This window comes from Falco rusticolus, chromosome 11, assembly GCF_015220075.1.
Source record: "Falco rusticolus isolate bFalRus1 chromosome 11, bFalRus1.pri, whole genome shotgun sequence".
NCBI classification, from domain to species: domain Eukaryota; kingdom Metazoa; phylum Chordata; class Aves; order Falconiformes; family Falconidae; genus Falco; species Falco rusticolus.
Window position 1 is genome coordinate 31,779,213 of NC_051197.1, and position 20,888 is coordinate 31,800,100.

At 39.5% G+C, this 20,888-nt stretch overlaps 1 protein-coding gene and 2 long non-coding RNA genes across 3 annotated transcripts in view; 1 reads left to right on the forward strand and 2 right to left on the reverse strand.

Annotated features, from left to right (window-relative positions):
- Positions 1 to 19,000, forward strand: part of HMCN1 (hemicentin 1) — a 202,423-nt gene extending 183,423 nt beyond the window's left edge. The window contains exons 94-107 of the mRNA XM_037404235.1: positions 264 to 413; positions 746 to 883; positions 1,203 to 1,324; positions 2,831 to 3,068; positions 4,800 to 4,862; positions 6,340 to 6,459; positions 6,709 to 6,843; positions 7,335 to 7,448; positions 7,794 to 7,919; positions 8,718 to 8,846; positions 12,524 to 12,874; positions 15,641 to 15,760; positions 16,407 to 16,533; positions 17,583 to 19,000. Of these exons, the coding sequence (XP_037260132.1) occupies positions 264 to 413; positions 746 to 883; positions 1,203 to 1,324; positions 2,831 to 3,068; positions 4,800 to 4,862; positions 6,340 to 6,459; positions 6,709 to 6,843; positions 7,335 to 7,448; positions 7,794 to 7,919; positions 8,718 to 8,846; positions 12,524 to 12,874; positions 15,641 to 15,760; positions 16,407 to 16,533; positions 17,583 to 17,949 (2,300 nt within the window). The 3' untranslated portion in view covers positions 17,950 to 19,000. The remainder of the gene's footprint in view (positions 1 to 263; positions 414 to 745; positions 884 to 1,202; positions 1,325 to 2,830; positions 3,069 to 4,799; positions 4,863 to 6,339; positions 6,460 to 6,708; positions 6,844 to 7,334; positions 7,449 to 7,793; positions 7,920 to 8,717; positions 8,847 to 12,523; positions 12,875 to 15,640; positions 15,761 to 16,406; positions 16,534 to 17,582) is intronic.
- LOC119155484 lies at positions 730 to 7,326 on the reverse strand. The gene is made up of 3 exons (XR_005106737.1): positions 7,202 to 7,326; positions 5,547 to 5,626; positions 730 to 796 (listed from the first exon to the last, which is right to left on the reverse strand). It is a non-coding gene; the product is annotated as an uncharacterized LOC119155484 (long non-coding RNA).
- On the reverse strand, positions 18,635 to 20,465 carry LOC119155485. Its single transcript, XR_005106738.1, has 2 exons — positions 20,218 to 20,465; positions 18,635 to 19,175 (listed from the first exon to the last, which is right to left on the reverse strand). It is a non-coding gene; the product is annotated as an uncharacterized LOC119155485 (long non-coding RNA).
- Positions 20,466 to 20,888: the final 423 nt, after the last annotated feature.

The following is a 20,888-nucleotide window of genomic DNA, read 5'->3' on the forward strand; positions in this document are numbered from 1 at the left end:
TTTTCAGACAGAGGTGAGTGCATAAGGTGATTCCTGTGTTACTGTGCGTGTACCTCCGACTGCGCATATGCAGCATCCTGTTATTTGCAGGTTGTGAACTTTACTCTTGCAAATAATGTAGCAATATCTGCAGAAATGTCCTTGCTTCTTAAAATGCTGGACAATATTTTTGAATTTTCTGTCCCCCAAAATATCAGACATCAGAGTTTTCACATGGGCGTGTTTTTTTTTTCCCTCTTCCCTTCCTTCCCTCCACCGCACAGGTGGGCCTTCACATGCCAAAGGCAGCATCATTGGAAATATTAATGACATTGAATTTGGAATTGCTTTCCTGAACGCCACAGTAACAGACAGCCCTGACTCTGAAACTAGAGTAATACAAGCAAAGATTACAAATGTCCCTTGGAGCCTCGGTAAGCTTTTTTTACTTTTTATCACTTTTTCTCCTTGAGCCAGGCTGAGTTCTGTGCAGTGGCAGTTTTCACCACTTCATTTTGTTGAGTCTCACTGAAGAAACTGCTCTAAACTTTTCACAGACAGAGAGAGAAAAAGGGAATCTTCAGTATTTACTTCTAGTACTTTAGTATTAGTAAAATGATTCCTCTGAATACACCAATACATACTTTTTTCTGGTTTAAATCTTAAGGGCTCCACTAGTTTTAGGTCTTCATCGTCATCTCCTACTGACGTGGGTCGTATGATGTTAAGTAAAAAGCTCTCAAATGTTATGTCGCGTTTCTTTCAGGTCCAGCGATGAGGAAGCTTGTTTCTATACTCAGCCCAGTTTATTGGACAACTGCAAAAGAAATCGGAGAAGCGATGAATGGGTTTACCCTCACTGATGCAGTCTTCAAGAGGGAAACGCAAGTGGAGTTTGCAACTGGTTAGTTCCCTGTGATATACCGTCTCTTTTCAATAAGCTTGATGGATACAGCATTTCTTAAAAAAGAGCACATAACTATTGCTGAATTTTGAGTCTTGTGCTTACATCAGTATTTTCTGAATGACTATGGCTTTCTGAGGCTTAAATACAGCTTTTAGAGCTGTAATTTGAAACATGTAATTTCTTATAGACATGGTACACACTATAAAAACATGAGTATAAAATAACTGGTCAAGGGATGCCAGTTCAGATACCGTGTGGCTAACATGAGTCTCTGGTTAGGATGTTTTATAAACCAATGTGCTCTTACAATTCACAGGGGAGGTTCTGCGAATGACGCATATTGCCCGGGGCTTGGATTCAGACGGAGCCTTGCTGCTGGACGTTGTTGTGAGTGGCCACGTGCTTCAGCTCCAGTCAGTAGCTGATGTTAATGTGAAGGTAAAGCTGCGTTGGGATACTACCCCTTCTCTCATCGATATATACGTCCTCTCTCACCTATATTAAAGCAGTAGGCGCTAAGTCCTGAACACTGTTCTACTGTGTGAAACTTATTTTGTGCCTGGTTTAACTGACAGGTGTTAACATCGCCTTTGAAAACAAGTTGTTGTCAGAAAGGTAGTGTTGGTCACTCAGGATTTTTAGATGTTAGAAGGTAGTACTGAGAGGTGTCTTTGGGGCTAGTTATCAGAGGCAGGCAGGTGAGGTGTTGCTTTCAGTAGAGCTATAAAGGTGCATCTTAAACCTGTCTGATTTCTTGGCTTCCCTGAGGATGCCACCAGCCCTTTTACACCATGGCATCTTGCAAAAATTTCTGAATATTGCTGATGATTTGTTTGCAGCTACAACTGTATGTGGTCTGGCAGAGACACATTCCTGTGGCTGGTAAAATGGCAAAGACAGGGGATTAACAGACTCTAAATCAGATTATATCACAGGGCATTCTATGTGTTCTTACTGTGCACACTGTCATGATGCCGTCAGTGATGTGCTCCTTTCTCTCCTCTAGCATCACAACTTTGTCTTGTGGAGATATCTATTATGGCAAATAGTCCCGTTATACAATTAATCGGAAATATTTTACAGAATTTGATTTTTCAAAGAATGACACTTTTCTCTATGAACTTGTTCAGGAGCGGTTAGAGGGGGCAGTTTGTGGGATCATATGGCAAAAGGTTGTAAACTTGCTACTGAATTTCTCTGCTTGTTGTTTCTAGGAGATACTCTACTGCTCCTAGTAAGATAGCTTCTCTCACAGACCTTGTACTCCTGATAGAAGGATGGAGTTCAAAGGAACTGTTTTTTTATCTTTTTGATTTAGTTTAAGACACAAAAAACGTTTTGCTTAATATAATATGTGGTATGAAAGTTTTGGTTTAAAAACAGGTGCTTGATAATTGGTTTTACTGTAAAAGAACGTTCTGTAAAGGTGGTAATTAGTTGGTAGGTAACCAGTGAAAATGCTTTAATATATTAATCCCACAGTACAAGAAATATACATGAAGTTCTTGATACTTCAATACGCTGCAATATATAGCATGTCTGATATATATACCTGTTTTCAGTGGCAAGATTTTTCTCTACTGACTGTTTATTTAGCACATACATGTTGTCAGCATCTGACTTAGAATAATAAAAAAAAAAAAATACTTAGTTCAAAAGATGATTATTGAACGGTGAGATAATTTCCAGGTTTTTTGGGAAATGCTCTGCCGTGGCCCCCATCATCAGCATCCACATGTTGTTATTTAAAGAAATACACCAGATGCTGTTAAGATTTGGCCGCTAAAGTAAGACTAGAAAAGGCGTGTGTTGTGGAAAACACAGTTTGTTCTGATGTTAAAAAAAGACTCTTTCTCAGAATACATCTCGTACCACTTTAAAATACGAAGACCACAGTGGTGTTGGCCGTACCCAGCAGCTGATGCCTGAATCTTGCTGTTTCAGGATTACACAGAAGACTATATTCAAACCGGCCCTGGGCAACTGTATGCCCATTCTACCCGTCTCTTCACTGTAGATGGAGTTAGTGTTCCCTATACATGGAACCACACCATCACCTATGACTACACCAAGGGAAAGATGCCTTTCTTGGTGGAAACGCTCCATGCTTCCTCTATTACAACAGAGTACAACCCACTGGAAGAAACTGTGGCTTTTAAAATCCATGCTTCCATTGCAAAAGGTATTGTTCTAATCTTTCATCAAAATGAAACAATTCAAAAATGATATCCTATCTTTCTAGAATTCATGGCCTGTATTCTTAAAATCTGGTTACGGCCTTGAAAGAGGAAATTCTGTGAAACCTGGGTAACTTTATCGTAGATCCTGGAACCTATGTGTCTTGTTAATATAGCCATAAACTGATGTAAAAGCTGTTTGCACTGACTATAGCTGTAGTTGTCATCGATGATGTACATCTGCATTTGCTAACACTTCCAACAGCGTCGTCAGTAGCTTCAGATAGTCAACCTAGAATACTTCTCCATTTCCTTTCACCTACCGTTCATTCTCTAAAATGAAATTACTGTTGCTTTTTCATGGGGTCAGCTGTCGGTGGGTTTTTATGTTTGAGTTTGGTTTTGCATAGCTATTGAGAAAAAGGATTCTGTATTTTCTTCTAGCAGCAAAACCCACATAAATGTAAGTAAGGTAGTAATGAAGTGGAAGAACATTTGTAATTTAGCACTAAAATGGGTAAAATGTCCTAAGTCATTCCTCAGTTTGAACTTCTCTGGAATTATTTGGCATATATGGAAAATATGATGCAAAGCTGCATCTTGAAAACTTTATTGGTGTTTTATGGATGCATTTTTTTAAGGCCAGATATGAATGGTGCACAGTTACGCCGTGCTCTGTAGACACAGGCTTACGTACAGTCTGTAAAGCCGGTGAGTCCTACCACAGAAGTGGCAAGCTAGTAGCTCTATCGTCTGTTGCACTGTGTCAGCATTACTAACTGCTGGCTTTTAATAACCCAGGTGATCTTAAAGGAATAGGGCATGTGTTTGTGTAAATGGGTTTTCCTTTCAGAAGTCATAACTGGTTAGTAGAATGTCCTGTTATCTTTTTAAATACTATTTGGGCTTATTTTACATAGTACGGAAATAACTCAGGTTCGAAAGTAAATGAAACAGTGAGATTGCCTGCCTTAGTCTTTCTTTTCAATTATGACATTCTAAGTGAAGTAAAATAATGATTTTTCCACTTGCCAGACTACAAACTCATTATGCAATTTGAAAACCAAGTAAGATTTTTTTTGTTGTTGTTGATAGCATTTCAAAAAGGAGTCTGTCAAAAGGAAGTCTCCAGATCAAGTTATGCCTATGCATAAATCCGGCCAGGTCTTTACTGAATTTGCATTTAGTTCCTCCAACAATTAATAGACTGCTTTTTTAAAAATTTCCTATTTATTAAATCAGTTTTCAAGCAGCAAAAACTGTGTGGTCTTTGAGCAGTCTCTGCCAGAGTTCTACATTACAGTTTGTAGTGTGCACTTGTGGTGTTCTACAGTGACTTCCCACAGTCTGCGACGTGGTGATTGGTTTGGTTTGTATTTATTTCCCTCCTTTTACACGAAGTGAAACCAAATGGTCTTTATACTTCTAATAACGAAAAATTTATGGAGGAACTCTGCAGGATGTATTGGGCTGGGATGCAACTTGCATTTACCCTGAGGGAAACCCCTCAGAGTTTAATGTTTTTCAAACCAGCAAAAACTATGTACTACTGACTTTTAATGCCCAAGTAGAAAAACCACTAAAGTCTGGATTTTAAAAGTTCCTATTTTAGTGGCCAAGTATAATAAATCTTTTATAAATAGCTGGGCTGGAATTCTTAATGTTAAAGTTTTTTGAAAGTAATAAAATGGCCATATTTTTATCCACAAGTAACATGTGCTTTCTTTACCATGCAGGAGATCGTAGCAACCAGTGCCCTGCTGGGTTTGGTTTGGACTCCACTGGGCCTTACTGTTCAGGTAATGATGTGACAAGGGTAGTGTGTAATCCTAGACTCATTGATTGCTTTAGATTGGAAGGGACCTTGAAGATCCTCTAGTTCCAACCCCTTCTACCTTGGACACTTTCCTCTAGACGATGTTGCTCAAAGCCTTATCCAACCTGGCCTTGGAACACTTCCAGGTACGGGTCATCCACTCTGGGAAACCTGTTGCCTGGCTACCCTCATTGTAACAAATTTATTCTTTATTTCCAACCGAAATCTAGCCTTTTTAAATTTATAACCATTACCCCTTGTCCTGGCCCTTTACCAGAGCTCCTATAGGCCCTGGTAAAAAGTCTCTCCATCTTTCTTATACGCCCTCTTTATATATTGAAAGGCCACAATAAGGTCTCCCCAGAGCCTTCTCTTCTCCCGGCTGAACAACCCAACTCTCTCAGCCTTCCTCCATAGCAGAGGGGTTCCAGCCCTCTTGACCACCTTTGTGGCCTCCCTGCCACACAGAGGTCCATGTCTGTCCTGTGCTGGGGGCCCCCCAGCTGGCTGCAGTGCTCGCCACCGGAATTTACATCACCTTTAGAGTTTCAAAGCATGCAGTACATACTTCAAAAAGCGTAAGTTAGCAGTACATACTTCAAAAAGCGTAAGTTACGATTGGAAAAAGGCTGTGGGTCCAAAGGCAGATGAAGACTTCTGTACTCACCTAGAATAGAAGTAGTGCCCAGACAGCTTTTCATCAGTACTCAGCTACTAGTCAGACCAGAGCCACAGTATCTGCTGAGCCTGCAAAGCAATGAAGCGCTTTTATGATCTGCACAGAAGGAAGGACAAGTGTTGGCAACCTAGAAAACAGCCCACAAGCTCCTGCTTGGGGGATGGAGGTAAAGAGAAGGTTACAAGCATTGTAGCGGTCTCTTCTAGGTGACCGAGTCATATTTGGTTTAGGGAACAATCATCGGATATACTTTTGTGGGCTTATTTCATTGCCCCTTGAAAGTTTGTAAGTTAAGGAAATTACACAAGAAGCAAACACTATACCCTCTAAAAGGTTTAAAACTAGGAAAACTGAAAATAAGGTCACTAAAACAATTCTCCACTTGCAGTATTGTCTGTAAAACAGTATGAGTTCTAAAACTTTAAACATGGAACATGTAGTAACCTTTGCACACGTATCTAGGAAATCTTCAGTTTAACACTGAAACCCATCTGTCCTGTTGTAGAGATTCTCTGGAAATGATTGTATCAAACATCCGTTACAAGGGTAGCTGACCCAGTCCTGCAAAGCTAACACAAGGTTCCAGCAAACAGTGTTAGCGGAGGTTTGGAAACCGTAAAAATAGTGGAGAACACACCACTGAATGGTTTCTGTGAAGCTGCTCCATTGCTACATCTGGTGTTGCCCTGTGGGCTTTACCAGGTGTATCTCTTACGAAGGGTGTGTTTGGTATAGCTTGCTGTAAAGTCTCACTGGTTTTTCAAATGTTTCCTTCTTCCAGATGAAGACGAATGTGCTATGCGACATCCTTGTTCCCATACCTGTCATAACACGATGGGATCTTACTATTGCTCCTGCCCAAAGGGCCTCACTATCTCTGCGGATGGTAGAGCATGCCAGGGTAAGAGAAGTGTTGCTGTGGACAGGTTGGATACAAAAAGCCCCATGGCAATAAAATCACTAAGGAAACGTTCTGTTGGGGCTGGGCCATTTTCTCATTATAAGAATATAATTTATTGGTGGTATTCCAAGTATTTAATAACTGAATATATTTGCAATCAAGTATTTCATAGCTGATCATGCTCGAGACACTGCTTAATCTGTGTTCCATTTTGACACCGTGAGGTTTACAGCTTGTTTTTAATTACAGATATTGATGAGTGTGTGTTAGGGGGACACAGCTGCCATGCTGGCCAGGACTGCGAAAACATCATCGGCTCCTACCGCTGCGTGGTTAGATGTGGGAATGGCTTTAGGAGGACAGCTGATGGATTTAGCTGCCAAGGTATGCAGACATCTCTGGGTTTTGGTGTTAGCTTTCATAAACTGAAAATGTTGTCTTTCACACAACTGAACTAACTTTTAAAAAGTTGCATCTCCAAATACAGTGTCTATAAATATTCATTATTAACACTGTGGGGGGTTGTTTTTTGGTTTTTTCTTTTGTGTTTTTGTTGGGGTTTGTTCTGGGTTTTGGGGTTGGGTTTTTTGTTTTGTTTTTTGTTTTGTTTTTTGAAACATTTGCTTTTTGCATCTTTAGAAAAAAGTGTAAAGTCCTGTCAGGACCTAACATTCTTGCTATTGTGTCACACGTGCATATTACTTTACCAAGAAGTGATCGAAGTAAACACTGCTGAACATACCTCCATAGTGTAGTAACTAGAGCTCCAAGCAGAGTCCAGAACATTGGTTGACTCAACCGAAACACTGCACAGTTCAGGTAAATGACGACAACAGTTCAGAGCTATGGTATCAAGGTTTTGTATTGTTCAACAGATGTTAACGAGTGTCAAGAGTCCAACTCCTGTCATCAGCATTGCTTCAATACTATAGGAAGTTTCCACTGTGGTTGTGATCCAGGATATCAGCTGAAGGGCAGAAAATGCATGGGTATGAATAAATTTTTGAGTATTTATTACCTCTTTCCCACGGACATAGTTCGACATGTAGGTGTTGCTATATTTGTAATCAGGAGTCTTTATGAATGAAAAAACTACTGTGGATGATCTACTTAGGATGTATTTCTGAATTTGTTTGTAAAGCAGTACAAACAAATTCAGCTTTTAAGCCAGAGGAAGTGGGAATTGGCCTGACTGATAAAGATGCATGAAATGCATTCGGATGCACGTACACAGTAAAATTACAGCTGGATTATTCTGTGCTTTAGGAATTGCACATAAGGAAATGAGTTCATTTCCATTTTTGCCTTTTTTTTTCTTTTTTTCTCCAAATAAGATGTAAATGAGTGCAGGCAGAATGTGTGCAGGCCTGATCAACTTTGCAAAAACACACGTGGTGGCTATAAGTGCATTGATCTGTGTCCCAATGGAATGACCAAAGCAGAAAATGGAACTTGTATTGGTGAGTAGAAGTGTTAATGCACTGTACAATGACGGTAAAGGAAGGGACAACAATGAATTTTTTTCAAAAAATAATAATCTTGGAGATAGTCCATCTCCAGTTACTAAGATCTGCATGTTAAGGCACCAACTTCTGTTCATTTATGAGAACATATGTATTTAACTTTTTTTGTAATTGGTATTAAAATAATAGATGTACCCTTGCCACTTTTCTTTCTTCGGAGAAACGGAAAAATAGCAGTAAGGTTTTCCTCAGCATCTTTTCTGCATTGTCACCTTGAATTCTACAAACTGTTCATTGACCAAAATGTTTTGCCTCATGTGAATGCTTGCTTATGAATTTATCTCAGGATCTCTGAATCATGATCACAGGTCCTTGCTGCTTATCAGGGATGCTTTTCAACAGAACCGATGTTACATATACTACCAAATCTTTTTTTCTAGTGGGATGTGACAGGAAAATGGATTATATCTCTTTGAAGAGTAGCTGATCACATTGGAAACCTCATTGAAAAGTTTTGAAAATTAACAGGAAAAGAGTGTGTAAATATAATATGGTTGAAAAATGCATCTGTGTATCTGCTCAAAATCTGCTTTTAGATTGTGAAACGCAGATTGTGATTCGTAACACAAACTGTTATAGAGTAATGCCTGATGATGGCACCAGGTGGGAAAAGTGTACGTTCAGAGGCCAAACCTATCTATGTGGCCAGATTCACTCACTGCTTAACTGCATTCCTTCTACATTTAGAAGTTTCAAGAAAAAACTGACTATTTCCCCTTGCCGTCTTGCTTGCAGATGTTGATGAATGTCGGGATGGAACCCACCAGTGTCGCTATAACCAGATTTGTGAAAACACACGAGGAAGTTACCGTTGTGTATGTCCAAGAGGATACCGGTCCCAGGGAGTTGGAAGACCTTGTGTGGGTAAGCTGTCCAGAAACATCCAACAATGCAATCCCATCTGAAGACCAGGCTATACAGACGAATTTGCTCTGAAGTTCAAAACTGCCCATCTAAAACTAAGTGTCCCACTCAAATAGTCAAAACAAAATGATTCCAAAGGGAGATTGTTACACGACCATACTCTGAAAACAAAATGTACGAGCATCTCGGGGTGCTGGTGCATGGCAAGCTGCTGCTGCATGAGGCTTCATTTATAAAAATCAGGTCAGGTTTGTTAGCTGCTAGGGCAGTGAAATGTGGCTGGCTAGACCCTGCACTGCACTGATGCACAGCTGAAGGCAGTCAAGCAGGGAGTGATGTGGGTTCCGCTAAAGGAGAACACCCAGAGGAAGTGTGTTGCAAGAGGCATGATACACCCAGACCCAGACTCACCCCTGCAAGTGACAGCCATGGGCACACTTCCCTGCCTGCTAGAATTGCGAAGGGTGCTCCGAACGGGTAGGGCGGAGGAAGCTGATACGCCTTTATCGCTCAGCACTCCCCTTTCTGGTTTGGGTGGATCACAGCAGGGAAGGAGGATTCCTGTCAGTCAGTGGAATGCTGACCACATAGTTACTGCCCTGTGCTATCTGCACAGAACCTTTTGGCATAAAAATGTGCAGAACTTTCCCCCACGCACACAGGGGCAGCATTTGAAGGATGCTCTTGTAGCTCTAACAGGGATAGCAAGAGAGTTTAATGTATGGTGTCAGTGTAAGTGCATAAAACACTTCCCTTGGCATTTAATAGACCTTAGAATGGCACTAGGATCACTTAGATTCACCCTTTCTCTATTTATGTATTTCACCCTTTCTGTATTTAAAATATAATAGTTGATCCACCCTGATAATAATGATTTATGAATGTTAGTATATGACACAAAGTTGGTTTCAGTTGCTCTCATCTATCATATCAGAGAAGCATTCCTCCATGATTACCTCTTCAAGATTAGCTTTCCTAAGTGATAAATAGCTGCTGTGGAAAATAGGATTTTTTTTCTTTTTAAACAACCTAAGATTCTGTACTACCAAAAGCCAGGAATGTTTTGGTTTGTTGGTTTTTTTGTTCACAAGAGATTAAATGCCAGTTAGAAACATCTGGCTGTACACCAAGACATTACTTCCACCAGCAGCTCTCTACTGAAATAAAATCAATCCCAGACTCCTTAACGTATATTGAAACCATTTAAATTTCTGTCAGTAATAAGCTAGATAAAGTTTAGGACTACAGATTTTCACAAAACACTGGCAGCTGCCCTAAAGCTGTCTTCTGACCAAGGACCACTGAAAACTCCCTCTTAAATTAAAGTATGACCTTTACGCACCTTTGATATTTTTTTTATCCACTTAAAAATTTAAAACATAGATTCATCAAAGATACTAGTTTATGTGTTAGTAATTGTTAGTGTTTCCAGCGAGCACAGGGGAAAGTTGAAAAGTAAGCAGGACCCCAGACTGAAACAGAAGAATTGATCTTTGTTCTTACCTGTGCTACCTTCTGCCCCGGGTAAAATCCTTTGTGCCATAATTCCATGTCTGTTGGATGGGGCTGAGATGCTCATTTGCCATCACAAGACCCATAGATATATGTGCACTCGAACTGAATTACAATATTTCTGTGAACTGGGGTGGATCTCAACATGCCATATGATAGATGGAAGGCCACTATCAAAAGGTGTTACATGCAAAAATGCTTTATAACGTGAAATTTAAAATCAAAGTTTCAAACTCATTTTCACCTGTTCTCATGAATTTGTTACATTTATGGTGCATAATCAAAGGGATACTGTCCAGTGGAGACTTAGGCATACCAGTCAGTCAGTGACACTTCTCACAGGGGTGGCTGTGATATAAAAGCAATATTTTGATGCAGGTAAAGAATGTAAAACTTGGCAGTTAACTTGAGTGCTAAGGAAATTATGAGTTTTGGTATTCTTTTACATGTATATGAGTAACAAAATTTTCATCTTAAGTACACCCTGAAATCAATAAACTCAAAATTCATATTAGTTGTTGCCATATTACAAAGTTCCCTTGCTTGTGCCACTTGACAACACTAATGACATTTCAATCAATATATAAAGTTTCAGTTACATGTTTGTGAAATAACAATTGGAAAATACTGTAATACTTTGCCATAATTACTCCTGGATTTCCAACTCTTAAAACATTGATTATTAATACTCCCAAATTACTTTAAAACTTCAAAATATAGAAAATGTTAAACTTAATAAAAATGCAGTCTAGTATTCTATTATGTTTTTGAACAGTGTTAATTTTTAAATAGCATTATCAAACATTTGTGTCTTGGAGGGTTACAAACTATGCTCAAAGTACTATGTTCAGAAATTCTAGCATAAAAAGGTTTATAATATATGTAAATTATAGATATGGTTTATGTATCTTTGTATCCATTTATTTATTTTTGGTCATTGCAGAGTTGCACATTCCTTTTTATTAGCAGATTTTTGTCTTTTTCTAGTAAAGAATGACTGTAAATTTTCAAAGGAATACCATGTGTGTCAAATTTTCAGCTAGGCCTGAAGCAACTTGATGAAAATTTTAGAAAATTTCTCTCTGGTGTTGCCAGAGAGACTGTGGGAGAAGGCCTGGTCCTACAGTATCCAAGAACACTCATATTTACTTTGAGTGAGTGACACCAATCATGTTATATCCTTAAACCCCTTACCATACTTTGTGTGCTCACCACTCTGTTTTGATTTAAGGATGGACATTTAGTGCTAGGGTTGGTCAAATTACTTTGGATTACAATTCAAAGGGAAACTGAACTTTTTTTTAAAAAAAGCATTCCTTAGGAAAACAGAAGTAATTCTATTTTTTAATTGCACCTAAGTGAATTAATATTTACCATTAAGTCTCGAACCTTTCACAGCTGGAATGACCAATAACAACATCAAAGGTTAGAACATACCTGACCTCCTTCCCCTGCAGCCTTGTGACACATCGTTGAGACCTGATTTTTCCTCTGATGCATAATGCAATAACCGTACTGGAGCTTTTTGAGCAGCCCTCTGTGCCAGTTTGAATGAATTTCTAACGCTGTGCTTGTCAAGAATGCTCTGTGTTAAGTATCCTCCTTTAAAGAAGGGCCTGACAGCTTCTCCCACTCATCTGTAGAGCATTTAAGAAAAAAAATAATTGCTAAAGTAGTAGTGAAGAGCTTAGGATGGAATGATGAACAGTGTGGGTCCAAAGGACCACTAACTTCTAAGAGTGCAGCTTTTCTGGTAAACAGTAGACATCGCAGCTGGCAGCTTTCAGGCTATCACAAAGCCCTGCCTCTGTAAAAACAGGGGAACAGACTTAGATCCACATTTTCCAGGCGCGTCTTACCTTCAGTAACACCTGAGGCAAAACCTGCAGCAGAGTTCTGGTCCTGCATGAGCACAGTTTTATGTCACACGTAGCTTTACAGGAAGAATCAAGGTGTATTACTGTACAGGACAGGATAACCTGCCTGCTCAGCATTGTGTTCTCCGTATTTTACTGCCTTCAAGATCTCACTTCTATGTCTTCAGTTTGTTCCGCAGACTGAGATAAGTATATATGTATATATAGACACATAGTTATGTGTTGTTGTTTGTTTGTTTTTTCTCCTTTCCACATGGTTTGTTGCTCTGGATCATGTCACATGAGCAGACATTAATGAATGTGAACAAGTGCCTAAACCCTGTGCATTTCAATGCACCAACACCCCCGGCAGCTTCAAGTGTATCTGTCCACCTGGACAACATTTATTAGGTGATGGGAAATCTTGCGCTGGATTGGAGAGATTGCCAAATTATGGTGCCTATTACAATAGCTATAACTATGCTCAATTCTCCCCTGTGAGAGACAACTATCAACCGCAACAATATTACAGGCACTCCTCAAATATCTACAGCTCCTTCTCAGAGTATAGAAACAGCAGAATACCTTTCTCCAGGACTAGAAGGAACATTAGAGAAACTTGTCCTGAAGGCTATGAGGCAAGAAATGGCAGATGTGTAGGTAAATGTCAGTCATATCTATGCAATTCTCTTGTTTTGGTCCTTATTCTCAGGTTACTGTTTCATATGTACCAGGGGCTGATGGTTTGTGGTGCTGTGTTTTTTTTCATATTATCCTGATAAATATTAGAGTGTTCTGCATGTTGTTGTCTTCTGAGCACGTTGTAGCGAAAGTGTTTTCAAACCACCTCCTTCTAACCACTTGTTTTAATGTTTGAAAATTATTTCTCTCTGTTTTTTTTCTGATGATGGTAGCTTACCTTTTATGAATTTTCTCACACTTCAGAAAACACCAGTAGACCCAGTCTAGTCCTGGGGATGTTGCTTGTGTCAGACTCCCACTGATGGTACTAATAGTCGGGTTCAAAAAAGTTTTGAATGAAGATTTTAGATTTGAGCACACCAGAGCCAAAGCCAGCACTGCTACAGGATGGTAGTCACTGCCATACAGGCAATATAAGCAGAAGCTTTTAAATTATCTGTAGTTATGATATATAGCAGGTTGTAATATCATTCACTGAGCATGGAGAGATTGATTATAAGTAAGCAATTATGGGTTTGTGCACTGCCATTTCTTTTGCTGTGATGAGGAGAGCAGGGTAGTTATGGTAACTGGCAAGATCAGATGCCCCTCCCCTCCCTTTTTCTTTTTTTTAAGAGGTGCAAAGCCTCAGGATACACTGTAAGATCAACAGGAAACAAAGGGATGTGGCATCTCTAACTATCAAGCATTTAGCTCACCTCCTCCTTACTCTGTGAGGTTTTCCAGTGAAATGCTGCTATTTTCACAAATACTAAAAATTTAACTCGGCTCCTTGTGAAAGTCAGAATGAAGAGCAGCCTGTCCTGTTCATGGACTGATTTGTACTAAATGTGAAGAAGTTAAACAAACAAAGAAACCCCCCTAGAAATTATTGCTAAAAAAAAAAAAAAAAGTTAGGTTTGTCCCATGTGGCAGTAGCTAGTGTCTATGGATCTAGACCCTCAGACCCTCTGTAACTGCTGGTCCGGAGCCAGAGAAGGGACGCTGGGGCCCAGCACCCCCCCCCCCGAGCAAGCTCCGCTCCCTGCCCTGGGAAGCCCAACAGACCTGGGCTGGAAAGGGGCCACCCCTGTGCTGGGAGCCAGGGCTCGCCGCCTGCTTCAGGAGGGGTCACGAGACCTGATGCTTCACACACAGGACAGAGGAGGATGTAAAACACGAGTTCATCTTTTGAAGGATGCTTCTCTTAAGCCAGATTTTGCCAACTTTACTCACATTTTGAGTATCTTAAACAAACAAAAAAAAAAGTTATTTTGTGATAATACTGCTGGGTTCAAGACTAAGGGCACCACAGTCCAGGCCTTACTAGCGCTTGTCCCACTGCATGTAACGTAGCAGTTTGTGGTGCGTTAGTGTCACATGCAGTGACACTTCATAGGAGGCACAATATCCTTCCAGGATGAACAGTGACCTACAGCTAGATTCTAGCAGCTAGAATTACTGCTGGAATTCTATAGCAGTATATAATATATTAATGTTGACAAATATGAATATACTTCTATTAATAAGAAGTTTAGATAGGCAGACATCAAACCTTGCGTTTACATGTATACAGCTACTGAAATGTCTTTATAATGCAGCTTATAGGTACAGCAGTTTAGTTGAAAGGCCTAGGAATTTAGCTGCCACTGATGAAAGGGTTAAGCTAAAATCTATCGTCTTTACCCCAGCTTCCAGTTAGAATTAGTTAATATTCTTGCACTTCTGTTTCATTGGAACAAAGACTGAAATTCAAAAATTATTATATAATATGGAAAATACACCCAAATGATGCTTTTTTAAAAGAAAGTTCTTTCAATAGACAATTATCAGAATTTGGTAACAACATACCATAAATTTCTAGTCATGTCTGTTTCTCTTCTGCATTTACATTTTTACCTAGTGCAGCCCATGTAAATCAGACAGAGAGGGGAAGCAAAGACCTTCCTTCCACTGTTTTAACCATGCAAGTCTTAACTCTTGCACAAGCCTAACTTGAGTAGGGTCTCTATTTCCGTCCTGAATTAGGCAGGTGTTTCAAAAGAAATTACAGTTATATATGATCTGTGTCACAGATCAAGTCACACTAGCCTGCTCTGAAAATTTTACATAAAGTAGTCTGTTACTTCTGTATTTGAGAGGGAGATTTAAAAAAAAAAAAAAAGTTAAAAGCATTTATTGATAGTCTTCCCAGATACCGAGCTTATTTCATCCCCATGGCATGGGGAAGACCAGTCTGGAAAGGGAACAGCTTTGCCTGACAAGGGAGTAACTGTAAGAACAACTTGCCCGCTGACAAGGCTTCCTCTGGTGAGATAAGTAATCTGGCTGTTTCCTAAGCATATTGCTTAAAACCTTCTGAGCAGGCAGCTCAGCTTGCTGTTTGGTGCAAGACCGTGTTTGTATCACCTTGTCGATGTATACAGAGAGCACATCCCCCTTTCTTCCCAGAAGTCTCTATCAGGATTGGTTTCTTCAGCTAGAATATGTTTTGTGGCCGCTGCCAGGAGAGGTGAGGATCCCTTCAAAGCTGACTTTAGTCATTAAAAAGTTTCAAGGAATGGCCCAGGTAAGGTGTGAAAGGACTTGCTATTCTTAGACATTCAACCCCATCAGAAAACAAGATCCAGAAAACATCCACCAACTCTGTCTATACGCTTGTACATAAATAGGACAAAAAATACCTAAGTTCAGTACCAGGTTCAAATAATCCTGATGCAGAGGTGCTTATGGTTCTTCCCACAGACATCGATGAATGTGAAACCAGAGATACCTGTCAGCACGAATGCAGAAACACCCTGGGAAGTTATCAGTGTACCTGTCCGTCTGGTTATCGCCTTATGCCCAACGGCAAAACCTGTCAAGGTATGGAGATGCCTTTGAGTGTTCAGAAATACATTTGTAAATAAACGAGATACAAATAATATTCAGTACATGTGCAAGCCACCTCTTTGAATTTGCTATACACGATTCGGCATTCAAAATTTCAAGTTTCAGAAGTTTTTGTATTTCCCATTTTAATGTTTCATAAAACATCAGCAAATGAGACAATTGCAACTTCTTCTCTGAAGTTTCCTCATGTGACCTGACATTACACATTTAACTCCAGGCAAGTAGAAAACCAGCTCTGGCATCAAACCCAATATAATCCTTAACCTGCCTCTGTCAAAAAAAGGTAGTCAGATGTTCTGATCCACAAAAAAAATACTATTTTTTTTAAAAAAAATTGGCATCTTTTGATAAGACAACTATGGCTTATGTTGGATCATGGCTGTAGGGAACTTCTGGACAGTACGCCATCCTGCACAGTAATAAAGTGCTGACAAGAATAAATGCACATTATTGGAACCAGCAGCTCCAGTATCTCAGACAGCAAGATAGGATTCAGAAAGATCTCACTGTGTGTAGAGGTATGCCCTGGAGTCTGCTCAGCCTTTACCCAGCTTGTTTTTAATACTTAAATTCTTCTTCCAGCAACTCATCATTTGCATGTGTTTTTTTTTATGTTCAGATATTGATGAGTGCCTCGAACAGAGCATTAACTGTGGATCAAATCAGATGTGTTTCAACATGAGAGGAAGCTACCAGTGCATAGACACACCTTGTCCACCAAACTATCAGCGAGAGCCTCTTTCTGGGTACGTTTTATTTTCAGCCTCTTGTCGCCCACCCCAAGCTCAGATCCTCAACCTGTATTTGCTAAAGAAGAAACTTTTTAAGTTTGACTGACACCAGTAAAGCTCGTACTAGCAAAAGGTAAAGCACTGATAGCCAAAACGATCATCAGTTTCTCAAGCAGCAGTGTTCCATCCATGCTTCCCCTGCAGCAGAAGCAGTATTTTACAATTACTTCAAAAGGAAATAGCACCAGAATGGTCCTTTACTATATGAACCCTGGCAGGCAGCATGCTGCAATTCTTTCTGCTGATTCAGTGTCATTCATTTGTCACTTACAGGGCTGCCTTTGCATCTAAGGTTTCCGACTTCCCTAATGGACTAAGTTGCCATCAGTTTCAAAACATTTAGTACTTTCTTTTAGTCATGAAAATAACGCTACAGTTCACGGCAACTTTTGTTATTTTTAAGTTGCTCTATTTATTCCCCTGTTCTGGAAAAGACATTATTTTAATCTTTCAATATACTCAAGGAAAAAAGCTTCTTTCCTAATCAGAAACCATCTTTTGCAGTCAAACTCGACTGACATTTAAGTTGAAATGGGTCATGCTACCTGCTAACATCTGTTAGCACTGACAAGCAGAGCTAGGAAATATCTCCTGTTCTGATTTCTGATTAATAAAATGAGATTCACTTTGCCCTTCATTCCAGTTCTTTATGATCTCTCAAATGGAGCTGCCTGGACATTTTAAACCAGCTTTTCCAACCATAATATTTAAGAGCAAGGTCACTAAAACGTAAACCATTGGCTGCAACAGCTATTGTATCTGATATCTTTATATTGCCTCTGGGCGCTTTCTGAGATGAACCTTTTGAGGGAGAATGGGGCATTAAACTGGGCTCCAACTTCAAAGGAACAAGGGATAAAAATCATGCATGAGCATATTCTAGTGAAGTTTTAATCTGCATACTGTGACAGGGTAAACAGGGGAAGAAATTCTCTTCAAGACCTACTGCACTATTTATGATACTGTGCCTTCACCCTGGGCTAAGGTGCTCTGCTTGTTCTTAGGTTCTGCCTCAAAAACTGCCCAGCCAATGACTTGGAGTGTGATCTGAGTACCTACGCTTTGGAGTACAAACTCCTTTCCCTCCCCTTCGGCATAGCTGCTGGTCAGGATTTAATCCGCCTGGTTGCTTATACTCATGATCAAGTCATGCACCCAAGGACAACCTTCTTAATGGCAGATGAGGAGCCAGCAATCCCATTTGCCCTGAGAGATGAGAACTTGAAAGGAGTCGTGTTCACTACCCGACCACTGCGAGAGCCAAAGACTTACCGCATGGGAGTCAGAGCCTTATCCTACAGCGTCGATGGAAATATCGAGTATCGGACAACTTTCATTGTTTATATAGCTGTGTCAGCCTATCCCTATTAAACATTCCAACTACCTGACAGTAATCACAGTATTTTAACCACATTTGTAAATGCCGGTGGGCATTACCACTTCCAGACTGACTCTACTGCCTGCCAAACAGTTGTGAACCATGTAACTTGAAAGTGGTGCTATGCTCTTTTGTTTTCCCCTTCTTCCCCGAGGCTGCCCTCCTGTCCCATTATTCCAATTCAAGAGGGAAATCCATGGCTTTGAGGACCTGTTACCACTTGCTTTATTTATTACACTGGAGTAGTCATTTTCAACAGTTTGTTCGGAAAACCAGCAGAAAAACCAAAGTATGAGCTAAAGTATGTGGTCAAAGCAGTAAGCAAGGAGCAGCCTCTGTTGAAAGCAGCTAAAGAAAAGCCTAACCAAAAGAAAAAAAAAAATTCAAGTGGTCTGCATATTTTAAAGCTTGCTAAGTGTTTCACAATTTTATACCTATTAGATTTTTTCTTGTCAAATATCTGATAGAATTAGGGCTGTAATGTACTATGTCGTGTGCTCAAAAAAACCAAATACCACTGTACCTAATGGTTGCAAATGCTGAAACAAGTGACATTAACGTTTGTTTTCAGCTGAAGAATCTACAGCAGAATTCAGAACGGCTACATTTTTTGATTTCCATGCAAGTTTAGACATGTCACTACTTTTTTGGAAGAAAAAACAACATGGCTACTTCTACTTTATACAGCAGGTATTTTATAATTTTTTTTATTTTTTTTTTTACTCTGACATTCTGGTATAGCCATTTATTTAGCTCAAAACCATATTCATTTCAGTACTCCCAACTCAGTTAAAATGTTTTGGGGTTTTTACAAATGGAATGTTTTTCTCCAAAGACGATGTAATTTTGGTTCAGTAATGTCAATACACTGTACACAAGTAATTTTGCAAAGATGTATTCTATTTTTATGAAAGTGTATATATGTGTTTTTCCTATGTGTATTTTCTATGCAGTATCTCAAGAGTGTTTTACAGTTAAGTTTGCATAAAAGGACAATGTCAATACATTGAAAGTAATCAAAATAAAGGTTCCCATTGCCTCTGAGATTGCTGTGAGTTTTATCTTCGAAAAAAAATTCTTTCCTATTCATAAAGCACTTGCCTTTAGTGCCAGTGGAGGATGCAGAAGGTAGTGTGTCCAGCAAACCAGGGAGCAACTTGCACCAATGCAACCACGTCTCCTGTTTTTTGTGCTACTGGCTTCTCCACATCCTTAAGTTCTAAAAATAAATAAACAAAAAAAAAATGGTCAGGAAACTGATGCACTTACTGTAAGATCTCTTATTTTATCCAGAGCCTATTAGACTAAGAGATATCTCATTTTCTCAGAGAAGATGGATTTTGCTAAGAGTTTATATACTACAAAAAATTAAGGCAGTGTTTATTCATAAATACAATCAACTCATTGCCAAACATGAAATAAGTCACTATAGTTCCAATTTATATTACAAAAAAAAAAAAAAAAAAAAAGAAGAAGAAAAATCTGTGAAGGACATTAAGATTGGAGCCCGCTGGAAATCAGCAATGTTCACTGTGAAAGTTTTGCTATTTTTGGTCCAAGAGACACAGAGGCAACACCAGAGCCTCTCCAGCTGCACACTGAGGCTGAGCTGCAGACTCAGGTGTCTGGGTTGCAAGGAATGGACCAAGAATAACTCATTTCACTAAGGCACACCTGGCTTCAGCTATCTACCCTCTACCTGTCACTCATAGGTAGTAAAAGATTATCAGCAGCATTAAAGTGCATTTTTAGTGATGGGGCTGAATTGCTCTGCAATGGACTTTTGACATTATGCTTGAATATTATTAACAATCCACAGTAAAAGCCCCACCAGTCTTCCCCTATCATTGCTTTTTGTTCGGTTTCCATTGCAACAGGTGAGATAGATAATCCTGCAAAACAAGGGTGACAAAATAATTTTGCTCTTTATACAAGTGACAGCCTTCAAACAAATGAGGTTTGTTTCTTGGCAGCCTGACTTGAAACATAAAAGCCATTTAGAAAGAAAAAGAAAATTAATTGCCTTTGTGTCTTTGTCATGAAAGTAAGCTATAGTAAGTACTGGCAGTTACCTCAATGTCTTTTAAGCATGAGAATCATACTGAAAATTATGTCCTTAAGGGAATTTTAACTCCACTGTGAGACAGAAAGAAAATTTCTATTATGGTATATTTTGTGAGAAAAACAAAACAATCCCAACCAGTATGAGAGCTCACAGGCTTTAAGGCAAATTATTACTTCTTTTAGGGTTAGGAACTTACCAGATAGAAGTCACTCAGACACAGCTTTGTTTCATCCTGTGCTTTTCAGGTGCCCTGCTGTAGCTTGAGAGCAAGGAGCTGCTTGTCCATATGGAAGCTGTTGGTTACACTGAGATGATGCCACAGGATTGAGGGACCAGGGAGATTTGGGTTGTGAACTTCATGATTTTCACTCATTGACTGGTTACAGGGATGTTACGAATAAAGGAGAACTTGTGCCATGTCCTTCTCTTCCTTGAACATCTGGTTCTGTATTACAAAGTTACAATCTATTCTGCTTTAAGAAAAAGAATTGCAAACACATTAAATTAAATCTCCGAGCAAATAACACCTGCTGCAAATCTATCTGCCCCTCTTGCTAACAGGCTGAAAAGGCTGTCGTTTGTTAATTGTAACTTGAGAGGTAAGAGGCAGGTTAGTACGTATGTACATGGCCACATAAAATTGTGTATTTGTTTAAGATCAAAAATCCTTATTTCACAGATCCAAATTGTAAATTTTGTAAATACAACAACTGTATGTATTTTGTAAATACTCTACTGTATGTATTACTACTTCAGGTAAAGCTACCAAAACCTTGGATGCAATTTTCAGTAGCTAAGGGCTGTAGGGCTGAGCCTGCAGTCACGTTGCCCAATCCTCTCCAGTAGTCTGCAGAAATACTCCCAAGA